The 14,274-nt window shown below is 39.8% G+C and overlaps 1 protein-coding gene across 1 annotated transcript in view; it reads right to left on the bottom strand.

The window, feature by feature from the left end:
- Positions 1-887: 887 nt before the first annotated feature.
- Positions 888-14,274, bottom strand: part of DHX40 (DEAH (Asp-Glu-Ala-His) box polypeptide 40) — a gene marked incomplete at its 5' end in the record, with an annotated part of 13,599 nt that continues 212 nt past the window's right edge. Inside the window, 15 exons of the mRNA XM_010021636.1 lie at positions 888-1,148; positions 2,989-3,217; positions 3,618-3,687; positions 4,187-4,281; positions 4,587-4,695; positions 4,978-5,092; positions 7,285-7,442; positions 8,162-8,242; positions 8,804-8,986; positions 9,471-9,557; positions 9,990-10,089; positions 11,473-11,604; positions 12,173-12,239; positions 12,424-12,654; positions 13,863-13,982. Of these exons, the coding sequence (XP_010019938.1) occupies positions 1,009-1,148; positions 2,989-3,217; positions 3,618-3,687; positions 4,187-4,281; positions 4,587-4,695; positions 4,978-5,092; positions 7,285-7,442; positions 8,162-8,242; positions 8,804-8,986; positions 9,471-9,557; positions 9,990-10,089; positions 11,473-11,604; positions 12,173-12,239; positions 12,424-12,654; positions 13,863-13,982 (1,917 nt within the window). The remainder of the gene's footprint in view (positions 1,149-2,988; positions 3,218-3,617; positions 3,688-4,186; positions 4,282-4,586; positions 4,696-4,977; positions 5,093-7,284; positions 7,443-8,161; positions 8,243-8,803; positions 8,987-9,470; positions 9,558-9,989; positions 10,090-11,472; positions 11,605-12,172; positions 12,240-12,423; positions 12,655-13,862; positions 13,983-14,274) is intronic.

Here is a 14,274-nt window from a genome sequence, read left to right as displayed (position 1 = left end):
ATTTTAAGATTAAGGTGACCTCTTTACTGAGAAGGAAACAGATTTTATGATGACAAAGCAACACAGCTCTTTGTTTTTTTATATACTTGAATTGAGGAATAAAGCTAGTATTTCCCTGTGTATTTTCTACACATTTGAAAGGGTCATTCTTCAGACCAAAATGCATACATTTTAAAAATAACAGAGTCATCAAGTTCATAAAAACAGCCCACTAGGCAGCAGGCCTGCAGGACCTAGTACTGGATTGACTGCTGAATACTGGATTGACTGCTGGGTTGTTGTAGGGTTTTTTGCCAAATGGAAAACACACAGTGCTAAGTCATCCCTGACAAGAATTATGCATTGTTAGCAAGAATGTGAAAACATCTACAAAATACTTTGCATTCAAAGACATCTTCACCCAGAAACATCACTGTACATGGTACAGCATAATACAGAGTAGAAACAACACTGTCTGCAACAGCGAACATAGGTGGCAAATGTCCTTTTGAATTTAGATCCTGACAGTTCTATCATTAAAAGAGCACTTCGTACACTGCTCAGGCAAATGCGTAAGAGCATGAAGACTGTACAGCCACAATCATACAAAGTAAAATGGATAAAAAGTGACAGTTCCATTCCTTAAACCTTTAAGAAAATTTTATTAATAACAGCAACAAGACCACCAAGACCTTTCTAAGTCAATCAAATGCTACAGAACTGGCATCATACTAAGTATCAGGTCTTCATTCCCATTGAGGGGCTGGCCACTTGAGGCCACTAACTTGTTGCCAGTGACATGTAGCAACAAAATTCACCTTGGTAATGCTTCCTTGCTGGATGCATAAAACACAATCTTCCTTTGCTGCATCCAGCAAGGAAGATGGTGTTTTATGCTTCACACTCAAACTTACCACAAAGTAGAAGTTTTCCTTCGTTCTGGTTAGACATTTTGCACGATGCAAACATACCCAGAACAACTGCACCAAACTGCTTTTCCTCCTAGTAGGAGCAGAGCAGCCACAAGTATTACCCCATTTCTTTCAAAGGGCCACTTAAACCCTGTGCTTTTTGCTGCTTTCTCTCAAGGTAGCGAGCTCGGGCATCCAATATTGATTGATCATCATTCCTTCTCTCCATCTTCTTTACAGAGTTGTCCGTGACTCCTTCTGGAGGGAGAGGAGAGAGAGAAGTACACTCTTCTGTGACAAAAAACCCCCCAGCATTACAACTCCTCCTATCTGTAAAATACCCCAAGCCCCCCAACAGAATCTCCTATGTTTTCCAAGTCCCAGTCAGTCGTTTGAATGAATTCCAGAGAGGACAGACTGTGGGAGAGGGAAAAAAGTGAAAAATAAAATCATGCTTTAATTCCCATGACAATCTGCAGCTGGGCTCATCTCATCCCCAAACGTATCTCTTGCTTTCTGTTGAAAGAAATACTATGCATCTTGCATCCTATGCACCTGTTTCTTCTCTAAATTACATATCTCAGACTGATGTTTAGGCAGGAGAGAGACAGCACCGGGAGCATGAGGGAAAAATAAAAAGCTTAGAATAAACTATCTGTATAAATTTCCAGAGGTAGGAGGAAGAGAGAAGATAACATACAGATAAAGGAGTGGGAAAAGCCAATACTCCAGATCAGACACCATTAGAAATGCACTCCCACTGAGATGAGACCTTAGGAGTGCTTCTCCCAGAAGAAAAGCAGGAAATATTTTCAGTTAAAAATAAAATTTACAATAATAATAATACTAAAAAAAAAACCCATTCAAAGACTCTGAGTGCATAAATACTGTGTGAATGAAGCAGTTACTGCAACCTGTTCCCAGGGCTCTGGGGCTGGGCACCAGATTCTTCAATACAAGGAAGAAGCTTTAATCAGCATTCATTATTGAAGTATTTGTAATTATTCTGTCTTGGAGCCAAATAATAATTCAGCTCATGCTACAGCCTTTCCTTCCACTGGGCACTAATGAAGCCTTTGTCAGCTATTCAGCCACCTATCTTTGAGGAAGCTCCTACAAATATAATATCTGTAAAGTCAGTACTAAGCTCAAATTAATTTACAATTGCCTGATGAAGTGAAAAAGTTTAGGGGGACAAAGAGAACAAACCACAGCTCCTTGGGCTTCAGCAAAATAGATGAGGCTCCTCTGCATTACCTAATAATACATAGATACTTTCCAGAAAATTTATAAACAAATCCAGTTCACATTTTTAGCATTTAAAATAGTTATTTTATACATTAATGCAGGACAGAAAGAGACAGCGGGCTGAGCACAGGAGTCTACATTTTTTTGTATTGTTAAGAAAACTGAAGAGAATCTCTACACCAGTGCCTATACTATATAGTAAATCAACGTTTTGGAAGGGCCATCTCAGGAGTAAAGAGGCCCTTTGAATACTTGGCTGCCTGATGAAAGCTGCTGGCAGAAGAATTCAAAGAATGTCCAGCAGCCACATCAGTTAGCAGGAATCCGTTTTAATTAAAACTGACTATTTAAACATAGGACATTAAATTCCTTGTCAGAATGAGACATTCACCAAAATGTGACACTTTCCTCTATGCTTTCTGTTTGGTGGGGGTTTGGGGTTGTTTTTTTTCTTCCTGCCCCCCACCCCATAGCCCTTAGAACTTCTCTCTCTCAGGACAGTATTATTTTGGGTATCTATGGCTAGATACCTTTCACAAACTTAAATAATGGTCACACTCAAAATGCTTTTATTCAACTCTGTGTTAAAGTTCTGCTCCTGTCAGCTACAGTAAACCAAAAGAAGAGGGGAGCATGATAAGAACAAGTATGCAAACATCATTACACTCCTGCACTGTGGAGGCAGGGAAATAAGGATTGCATAGCTGTAGTAAGATAACAGCTAGAGCTACACATATCAAATACCTTAAGCACATCCAGATTAATCCCCAATGCATTCAGTAGCATAATATACACACACGTCCAAAACAACCAAGGAAACTACACAGCTATGGAGTAGTAGTGCGCTTACCATACTGCCTCTTAAGGTCCTCCTTATTTTTCCACTTGGTTATTTCCTCTTCAGTTACTTCTTCTCGTGCCACACTACTCAGTTCATACGCATCAATCTGATGCAATCTGGGCAACAAGTCTTTGACCCATTCATAGCGAACAGGACATACTGTCCGGACATAGATTTTGGATGTCACTGTGACATCATGGAAGATGATCCACTCTAGGAGAGTCTCCTGGTTGTATAGCTGAAAAATTAAAATACTATTTCAGAACTGGTAGGAGAACTTTTATTTCTAAAGCACCCTCCATTGGTATATCTTCCAATGCAGATGCAAGAATGAGAGAAAGCTGATGTTACCCTAAATGTTCAGACAGGGAAATTAAGGCATACAGACTTCCTTAAAACTGCTCAGGAATTCCAAAGAGCCAGAGAAAATTCTCAGCATATGTCACATTCATTTCATAAGACAAACATTTACTAAATTTGAAGAAGTGAGGCTTTTCCCCACTCCCAAGATGAACACTGCAAGAGTGCTTCTCCTGGCTGTAAGTCAAGACATACCAAACAGAAGAGTTCACAGGGACCTGTCTCTTATTCCTTTTATAGATCTTTTGCCATTTTATTCACAAACTTTGGTAACTTACTGTAGATGAAGGATGGATATAGACTATGCTGCCATGTCCATCCATTGTGCAGAATGTCCTGGCTGCAGATCTGAAAGGTTTGTGGAAAAAAAACAAAATAAAAATGATGAAACGTGATTAGACAGCAGCACTAGACTAAGCAAATCAGCAGCAGTATAGAAGAAAATACTTAAATATATAAGAGAGAAAGATCCTTCCGGAATTAAACTGAAAAAAATGAGAAATAATATATAACTGTCCAATTTACTGCAGAAACATTGCAAAATAACAACACAATAATAAACAGGGTTTGTTATTGAGACTGCAATTGACAGTCATGATAACTGGAAATTTCCAAGGCCTTTAGTTTAATATCTGGAACTACTTATCACCTTGCAAGTTCATTTCACAGACAGAAAAAACTACTATTCCAAGGATGTAAGCAGCTTCCCCAGAATGTAATGAGAGTGAAAAGCAGTGTACCTATCGGGCATCACGCAGACTTACTATTCTGCATCAATATGCAGGTACACCTTTAAAGAATATGCATAATATCTTTTCCATTCAATTCTACAAGCTTCATTACTTACCTCCTAGCTACATTGATAAAGTATCCTGCACATAGACATCTTCTTAGTATTTCAGTTTTGGAACCTTCAAATGTCTCTTTAGGGAAGTCTGGCAGCTATGTAAACAAAAACCATGAATTAGGATCTTTCCTAAAGAAAAAGTGGCTATACTCCTTCCATCCCATGGATTTTAAACTTTGGATTTCTCACCCTACAGAAACCACAAACCCTCTACTTGCTTGTTACCAGCATCATACCTGTTAGTTACACAAGCTACAGAAGGATGCTCTAATAAATACTTAAGTGGATTGGTTTCTGCTGGAGAAAGACAGCAGCCACCTGGCAAAGGCTCAGTAGTCCAGTACATGTCTTAAATATAAAGTAATATAACTCAATGATATTCAAAAATTCAATTTTTTACCTGTTTCAGTTTACTGATTATTTCCCGAAGCTGTTTTTCCACACTAAAAGCGGATTTTAAAGCTCTCCAATGGATCCAGTATTTCTGGCACCAAGCTGAAGGAGACTTGCTGAGAACAGAAATACTTGTATTATAAAGAAGCCCTTTGTAAGCTGCAGGAAGAAAGTTGCCTCTACTTTTTGTTATGGTCTTACAAAGAAGGCAACCTACACAGCCAGATACTTTGTTAGTTTAAATAGTTTGACAGAAATTACAGATCACAATAAGGAATAAATCTGCAATTAGGTATGAGTACATACACATGCACATACAAAATATATCTAAAAGCCATCAGCAGCTGGGAGTAATGAGCAATGCATAAACCACTTCATGTAAGGAATACATGTTGTACCTTGCTTTGCACTGTTCAAAAATATTTAAGAGGGTTGCAAAGTCATTGCATCCTCCCACTTGTGAGGAAAGTTCCTGGTGTTGAAGCTCAGCCTCCTTTTGTTTCTGAGGATCACCTAAGGAAGTAAGTTACATCTCACTTTAGTAATTTTTATTTATCACTCCTACTTAATTTTCTGTTAGCATTCCTCCAAATGGTGTTTGACAGCCTTGGCTCTTTTCATGTTATTTTCATATTTGTTTCTCTTCTGCAGCTGCATTTACAGTTCTTCCTCCTTCTACTACTACTGACCAAGAACAGGTAGATGCTAATAAATCTGTGATTAATTTCATCACTCAGCACTGGAGATGAAGAATTCCAGTCTCTTAGAAAGGTTCTACATATTTCTCTCTTACAATCTATTCAGACGTTGACATGGAAAGATGTCAGTAACAGTGACCTGAAACAAACAGCTCACAGAGGTCAAGTGAAAGTTTTGCCCTGGGAGAAAAACACAACTGTTGAAACCACCCCACCAAAGCACCATCTGATCTATGTAGCTCTGCTTTTGCCCTTGTACTCAAGTGTCACAGTAATGGAGGTCTTAAAGCAAGTAAGAGACTATCAAAAATGCGAGCTATGAATTTAGTGAGAATTTACCTTCACTAAATGCTAGGAATGTACCAGGCAAAAGCAACATTTCCAAAGTGTTATTTCAAGTTTTAAATACCCAAAGAATTTTGTCCCCAGAACAACCCATTCCTCTTAGCAGAGAGGGATATGGCTGCAAAGGCAAATACATCCTGTTGCTGCTGTCCTGCAGACAGTGTCAGAAGTTTGTGGGTATTAAAAATAATACCAACAAATTAAGGAAGCCTTTTCATATACATATTGCACATGAGCAAGTGCCTTCAGGATGGAAGTCTCTGTGTCTGTGTCCTAATGTACAGGGTTGCTGGAGAGTAACGAGCATGCTGTGTGTTAGCTAGCTGAACAGATAACAAGGGCATACTGCCAGATGGAGGATGGGAAAGCAAACACACATTTGTGTGAAAGGGAAAGACCCCAGAGTAGAATACAGGCGATCAGTACTGTTAGCAGTGTCTTTAGCTGTTGCACTAATGGGCACAGTTAATAGACTACAGAGATAACTGGACAAAAGCCAATGAGTGACTAAAAAGGACAAAGGTCTCCCACAAAGGTTATGCTACCTATAAAGACTATATGTAGCACATTGAAGGGGAAAGAGGGAGGCAGACAGAAAGGGAAAGAAGATAGGAAGGCGGAAATAAGAGAGTGAGTTTAGCACTAGTGAGAGGTGCTAGCTTGGAATCACAGCAGAATTACATTTTCCATCTAGAAAAACACTGGAAATTGAGTCAGTGTTGAGCTTCTCACAGTAACTTAAAAGGTTTATTTGGTTAAACAGAGTTACTGAACAGAGAAGTCAATCCAGAGGCAGCAACCCCATTCATTAAGAGCAAATGAATCAGTCCCTGTTGTTGTCCCCTACTTAGACCAACAGCAAAACATCTCCTGTAGTGCAGTTTGGCTTTCTGGAGGGGTTTGATGTGTTGGTTTGGTTTTTTTTGTTTGTTGTGGTGGGGTTTTTTTGTTTGTTTTGGTTGGTTTTAGTTTTTTGTTGTTGTTGGTTTTTGGTTTGTTTGTGGGTGGTTCTTTTTCTTTTCCCTCCTGTGACACAGTTCCCCCCCTTACAAGCTCTCAACAATCCACTCACCCATATGTTGCTTTACAGCTCACAGCCTTAGAACAAATGCAATCCAATTCCATGCTATTTTGAAGTCTTTGGAATAGCTGTTGTCCAACTCCTAGCATTCAATGTGCCCTGGCTCCAAGACCATAGAAAGCTGTAAAAGCATTCGGGCAAAGTGCCATTGTGTGTTTGTCCTAATCTTACCATTCTTCTGTACATGCTACAATGTATGCTGGGAGACAAGGCACTGCACTTGTGTACGCTTCATCACACCGCAACGTAAGTGTTGTTTAAAGCATTCATTCAGTGTCTCTCACCAGTGTTGAGCCCAGTTGAGATCAGCTTGCTCCTTGGCAGGAGTAACCTTACACTCAAGTAAAGGCTTGTGCTTCCATTATTCAAAATACAGAATCAGCACCTGCTTTATAACCTTGAGATACACCTAGAAGATACTGTGGCCTCACAATTAGCACCAAAAACTACCAAGGGAGAAGCAGGTGTCCAGGTGAAGCATGTGTGCTGCCTAGCCATTGCCTGGTTGGAAAGAGATGGCCCTGTCCAAGCAGAATTCCCCACCCACCCAAGGCTGTGCTTTGGGACAAGGGGCTTCCTACCTGGACGAATAAAGACATTTTCCACAGACAACATGGCTGCTATGGGAAGCAGCAGATCTTCACAGTCAAGAGAAGCAGCTTTTATGACAGCACAGGTCAGGTTGGGAGGGAGGGGAAACTGCACCAGGAATTCACCCAGTCTTGTCACGTGGCCTCTCCTTATCCCAGGGAAAAAAAAAAGAAGATTCAAATACCGGTTTCAACGAAACTGTGTTTAAACATAAATCGGAAGATGCACACGCAATGTCAGCCACCATATACTGATAAAGAGCACAAAAGCAGCATTCCCCTCCAGACTGTTCCAACATCACAGTCTGTGTGTGCCCAGATAGGTTCTGGAGACAAATGTCACTAGCAGAAGAAAGTTTCACCATTCTCCAGCTTCCTTATACCTGCTCCATACCAGGCAAACCCAGCTCTAAGTTTAGCAGATGCTTAAGATTAAGAGGGGTTTAATTCATTGATTTTTTTTTTCCCCAAGAATTCCTGGAATCTTAGGCTAAGATCTCACTTCCTGTCCTGTGTTCTTGGATGGGCTTCACAGCTACTGCCTAAGTACCTTCATCACAACAGTCACACCTAGTGCCTAAGTACCTTCATCACAACAGTCTGGGACTACAGCATGCAGACCTGAAGTTATTTGTCTGAGGTCATTCAGGAACTCCAGGACAACGTGGAGAAATTAATCTGTACCTCCCAAGTCCTAAGCCATGCTCTAACCCTAATTTTACAGAGAGTATATTAAAACAGTTGTTAATTTCCTGGTCTAATAAGGAAACATATTCTACTGCTGGGGGAAGTGCTTCAATCCACATGAACAACTCCTTAACAACAGTTAAACCATTAAATTATTGTAGTGACTACACCCCTTTTTTACCTGTCAATAGCATCACACTGGTAAAGTTCTTTGAGAGCTTCTAAAATATGCCTTTCTTCAGGGCAGTCCAAATAGGGAAACCTATAGTAAAAAGTGAGGTAAAAAATAAGTATTAAAAAATAAATCTCACTGTTCAGACTCAGAAAAGCTTTGTTAGCTTTCACATTTATTAAAATATCTTTTTAACTTTCCTGTACAGGTTTGTGACCTGAGTGCACATAAGCATCTTCAGCATATGGGTATGTAACTACATATACAGCCTCAAGCTAAAGAATTACAATGACAAATCCCAGCATGGCATGTGCAAAGATGAACTGCATTCTCTGCATGTGTATGGTCCTAAAATTAAACAATTCCACAGAGATGAAGCTTTTGGGATATAAACCATGGGTATTTTAAAGGAACACTATTAACTATTTAATTTTGGAGAGAAGGAGCTAGTTTTATCAGAACCTCAAATTGAACTTGAGCTCAGGATCCAATCTGGCATTAATGGCTGAGGAGAACAGCAGAAAAGCTGACTGTGGCACAGAAAAGTGCCACACTTGGCCACAGACCTAATCCTGCCTCCTGCCAACAGGCTGTTGGTGCCTGTGCTGCCGACAGGAAAAAAAATGCTAATCCCCCCTCCATGGAGGTTACCTTATGACATCATGCACAGAAAGGCACTTCAAGGTCAGGATGACAGATGTCAGACTGGTTCTCTTGATCTCCGGCACTGTGTAGTCAGGCATGCACTGTTCCCAGAATTCTTTACTGTACAGCCGATAGCTCTTTCCAGCTGATGTCCTGCCAGCTCGGCCAGCTCGTTGCTTTGCTTCACTCCTTCCAAACAGAAAGGTAGAGGAAAAAAAGCCACTCTCTTGATCCCTTCTGTTATTATCCAAAGCAGCACACTAACTATGATAAGCTAATAGCAATTTCTATGCTTGTAGATGGAAGATATATTACACTGTGCAGTAACTGAGAACTCCAGCTATACAAGAACTAGCAAAATGAAGAAGCATTTCTGTAAAAGGGAAGATTTTTTTAAGCTTCTCTGAATCAGCCTGTTGTATTCAGCAAACACAGGATAACATCTGAGCCACTGTTCAGACTACAGACAATGCATTGTCAACTCCTTCTTACTGCCTGTAACTTACAGAAAATTTTGTGTGCTGAAGCACTGCTTAGCAGCAAACAAAAAGGCTTTAAATTATGGAGCCTCAAAGCCACCCCACCCCCCTTTTTATTTTAAAGATCATCCAACACACAGTATTGTCAGAGCAACTCCCAGAAGCACCAAACACATAACCTTTTTAAAACTTACTTCGAAATGGGAACCACCTCCAGTATGTCCAAGCCAACTCGGGGGTTATGATTCAACTGCTTCACAAATCCACTATCTACTACATATCTGAAAAAGATTCATACTCTGTCAGAGAAAAAAAACAACAGAGGTCTCAGGAGACAGACAGGTAACTGCCACACGTACGTAATCAAAGCGAGAACACATTTACCCTAAAATTGCTGCAAATGGGTCATTGCACTTTGCTGGTCAGCTGCAGCCCTGCAATGGTTCAGTCTACAGGATGTTACAGATAACACCTCCCAGCACCTAAGGAGACTGTGCTCATTTAAAGGAGCTGAGATTTGGTTTCATATTAGGGTCCAACGATATTAATCATCTGTAAGACTATATAATACTATCAAGGGTTTTGTTATTCACTGCATACACAAAAACCAGTAACAGGTCTAGTAGTGGAAGGAATTCAGACACATCTTTCCAAATTTAGAAGAACTTTCCGAATTCCCTGTTACAGCGTTTATGAAGGATAGGAAACAATACCTGACTCCTTCAATCGTCAGAGATGTTGCAGCAATGTTTGTCGATACCACACATTTTCTAATGGCTCTGGGAGCTGGCAAAAATATTCTTTTCTGTTGATCTAAAATGACAGTCAAACAATGTCATGTTACAATGCTCGATTTCAAACCACACCTCCAACATTGTGCAAACTCAAATGCTTAGTGAAAGGCAGTTGGATGAAACTGGGAAGTGAATCAAATAACATTCTAAAATCCAGATGGGGTATCACTTTAGCATATACCAGAAATTAAAGAGTATCTTCTTTATTGCTTGCATAATCAAGATTCTGAGATCAAGAAAGGCCAACTCTCCTGGATATTTCCTAACCCAGAGCTAGAGAAAACAAACAAGATGGTCTTGATAAAATCTTCATGAAGTATTTGAATGCTTTTAACAATCAGAGCAAGTGAAGGAGAACATGAAGATTCAGTTAAACCCTCCATGTTTCCAGCAGATCTTATTTTAACATATAACAAAGCAGCGTCTGCAGTTCCTATTAATTCATTTGCCTTTCCAAAGAACTAAAAAAGGGGAAGTGGAAATTCAACTTTCCCCTGAAATCTACTCACTCACTATACTTGAAAAATATAAAAAACTCTTTAATGAAAAATCTCTCTTGTGCATTTAAAAATATTCAAATACAACGGCCTCTGAGAACCTGCCACTAAATAAACAAACAAAATATCACTCTCAGTCAGGAATCTAACACTTATGGAGTAAAGAAGCTCTACCTTTCTTTTATGCAACTTTTCATTTTGTTCTTTCAAGAAGATAAAAGTTTTGCTCCCTCTCTGCTGATTATTACCATTTTTTTCCTCTCAGCAGTACTTCCACATGGAAACTGTTGTCATGCTCTTTTGAACACTTATTCAACCTCTTGGCATTCTACATACCACATCCACACATTTAAACACCACACTAAAGTTCATCTGAAAATACAGTGTCTGTGTTCAGTAAAGGTCAAAAGGCCTTTGTCTTTAACTCTTTGAAACTAACTGTGGTATTGCTGCCAAATAAAACAGACTCATTCTGATAACCTGTACTTTCCTATATTGTGTGACACTCAACTACTTCTATCTTCCCTTACAGGTCTAGTCTCATCACAAAAAACCTACTGGTAATATCTTTTCCATATAAAATAAAATGTGAGGGCCTAAATAAGACATCTGAAGTTTCAGATACACAATATGCCCTTTCTAAGCTGAAGACTTCGATGCCACTTCCAGTGGATATGAATTTTATCTGGAGAATTCTGTGCAAGTACAGAGAAGGTTAAAGTTTGATAAGTTTATGAATATGACAAAAAAACCCCACAGTGCTACGGTATTGTAACAAATGGGCTAATGAATGCCATTTTTTTTTTCAATTACAAAACAAATACTTTATTAGAATACTATTTATAACAACTCTTGCACTTAACATTTATGGAAATCAAGTTCCATATGACATCATATGCACTGACCTGTTGACATTGACCCATACAATGGCAAGATAAGCAGGCCTTCAACAGATCGATCATGTACTTCATACCGGTAATCAATAGATTCTGCTTTCTTGAAAAGTAAGTCACAAGCTCTTTCTATCTCAATTTGGCCTAAAAAACATACAAGAGCATTAAAACAACTTCTGTAGCTGCAACTCTGCCTTCCTAGTTTGCAACATCGTGAAACAAGATTGGTTTGCCAATATTACAAGAATCATCAATACACTTACAAAAAGGAAGCAGTATTTATGCAAGTTAGATTAGGAGGTGACACCCAATCTCCATGATACCTCTCACCAAGGTTTTTCCTTAAAAGATGAATGGGTAAGTGCCTGGCCCATATACTGTTAGGGCTTTGCAGCTAAAGAAATTCTCCCTTCCTGAATTAGCAAGAAAATAAAATGGACAACATGGACAACATAGAACAAACTTGGCACAGGAAGAAAGGATTTTTAAGTTAATGTCTTCTTATCTGATCTCATAGGCATGGATATACCTAAACACACTCTGAAAACTGTCACTTCACAGGACTCTGTGTGTCAGCCTGCAACTTTCCCTTCTCTACTTACTGCTCTGAGACAAACTACACAGTAATTGGAAAGATTGTCTTTTTGGTTTTTGCTGGCAGTGTCATGCTTCACCTGGAACAGCCATCAGTCGTTGAAAGAAAAATTCTCACCTGTCAGAAAAACCAAGATGTCACCTTCTGGTTCATTTAAGTGGATATCCAATGTCACTTTTACAGCCTGAAACAACAAATAAGTCAATAACAGCTGGAATCTCACTCTAAAACTCATAGTACTAACTCCTTCCTGTACTCTGCAGAGATGCTAAGAACACAGCAATATAGCAGCTAATTCCTGTGGTCTTTCAAATATGATAACCATACCAGAAGAACACAACACAGAAACAAAGTCAACCAGGCCAGACCTCTGTAACATATGCATGGCTGCCAGTGTTCCGGGGGCTGAGCAGGTTGCAGAATATCGACTTGACAGGATAACTTCTTCCTGGAATATGCAGCACTGAACAGTTTCCAAAGAACTCCGAGAGCTTGTCTACCTCCAGGGTGGCTGACATCACCACCACCTTCATCGCTGTCTTCCTGTCTGCTGGTTTCTTCTGTAGAAATAGTTTCTTCAGCAAACCAAATAAAATATCCTGACAGAAAACCAGAAATAACTTCTGTTAGTACCCCAGTTTTCTTAGAAGTGCCTGAGGAACTTGGAAGGGACTGATTTTATCCCACTGGTATAGTGAAGACAGAATATCACATTTGCAGGGCCAAAGCATTCAGAAGAATACAGACACCTCCCCTGGCTGGCTTGTAAGCACACTAATTGTTTTTTAGACTACATTATTTTTTATCAGCTCTCCTCACAGCCTATAAACACAATCCGTGCAACTTAAAATCCTTTCGTTTTCATTTTTATATTCTCATACTGAAGTCATTTGCAAGCAGTTACCTCAGACCTATTTAAAAAAGTCATCATCTCTGTCCAGCATACGTTACCTGAATGTGTACCCTCCTTTGCTGTGCTATTTATTGTTACGGCTTCAGCAAGTTTGTTTTACTCTGCAGTGCTCTGGATTAAAAATCTTCTTTGACTGAGACACAGGTGAGGGAGCAACAACTTCTTACATCACCCTAGCTCAATTACTAGCAATACCCTCAGATGCTTGAGGGCAGAACTGGGATTCAGAAAGCGTATTCCCTTTCCCCCAGCTGGACTGGCAGGTTATTTGCTGGACTGGTAGGTCGTTCGACACACAACATAATCTCTTGAGGACTGAGTGACTTGAGTCTCATTTCACTTGCCACAGAAGGGTCAGAGTGACATTTGATAGCTTTTGCTACTTAGGTCAACCTAGATACTTCCGTGATCTCGAAAGCCATAATCTCTTTGCACAGGCACATACACACCCTGAGAAACATTAGGCTTTACAGTGATAGAGATGTTTTAGGGTTTTGTTTGTTTGTGTGTGGCTTGGGGTTTTTTTTACATAAGGATTCTAAAAAGTTTGTGTTCACTGTGCTGGCTTCAAATTCCTGGAAATTTGGGGGAAGCATCCAACAGCCTACCCAGTTTTAACTGCTTTCAAATGCAAGAGCTACAACAGTTCCAACAGGATTACAGGACACATCTGATTTTCAGATTACGCAGCATGTAATAAACAGAGAACACAGCAGCAATTCCCTGGTCTTAGGACAGCAAAGTTTAAAGCACATCCATGTGAAGTCAGCCAAGGTCCTTTCCAACCCAGACTATTCTCTGATTCTGTGACTGTGGAGAAGTGAAAGAAAGGTATAAGCAGACCTGAGTAAAAGAGAGAGTAACCCAAAAAGACAGATATAAGGCAACACTCACAGTGCTGAGGCTCCGCTCATGGGCTTCATCCAAAACGATGATACTGTATTTGCTGAGAAGGGGGTCTACCAGTATTTGCCTCAATAAGCAGCCATCTGTCATGTACTTGATGGCAGTATCCTGAAAGGTTTAATTAGACATTCAGCTGTTACCCTGAATTTTTACTTCAAAGGAAACACTTCTACGTAGATCACATATTTGTCCACAACACACACTGAGATCACAGGTGTTTGGAAGTGTTTTACTTGTAAGGTGTGAAAAAAACTAAATCAAATGAGTTATATGATATATACAACTGCGGGTTTCCCATAGTTTGGGCAGACGGCTTCTCAAGGCTAAGACCTTCTGCGTGCAAAGCCCCAGGAGAGGCAGTAGGCCTGTGCCACTCCATAGAGGGGGCCCTGAGCACAAA

The sequence above is a fragment of the Nestor notabilis genome, unplaced genomic scaffold, assembly GCF_000696875.1.
Source record: "Nestor notabilis isolate BGI_N333 unplaced genomic scaffold, ASM69687v1 scaffold32749, whole genome shotgun sequence".
In the NCBI taxonomy this organism is placed as follows: Eukaryota; Metazoa; Chordata; class Aves; order Psittaciformes; family Psittacidae; genus Nestor; species Nestor notabilis.
Note: the sequence above shows the minus strand (reverse complement) of the source record. Positions and strands in the feature narration are given on the sequence as shown.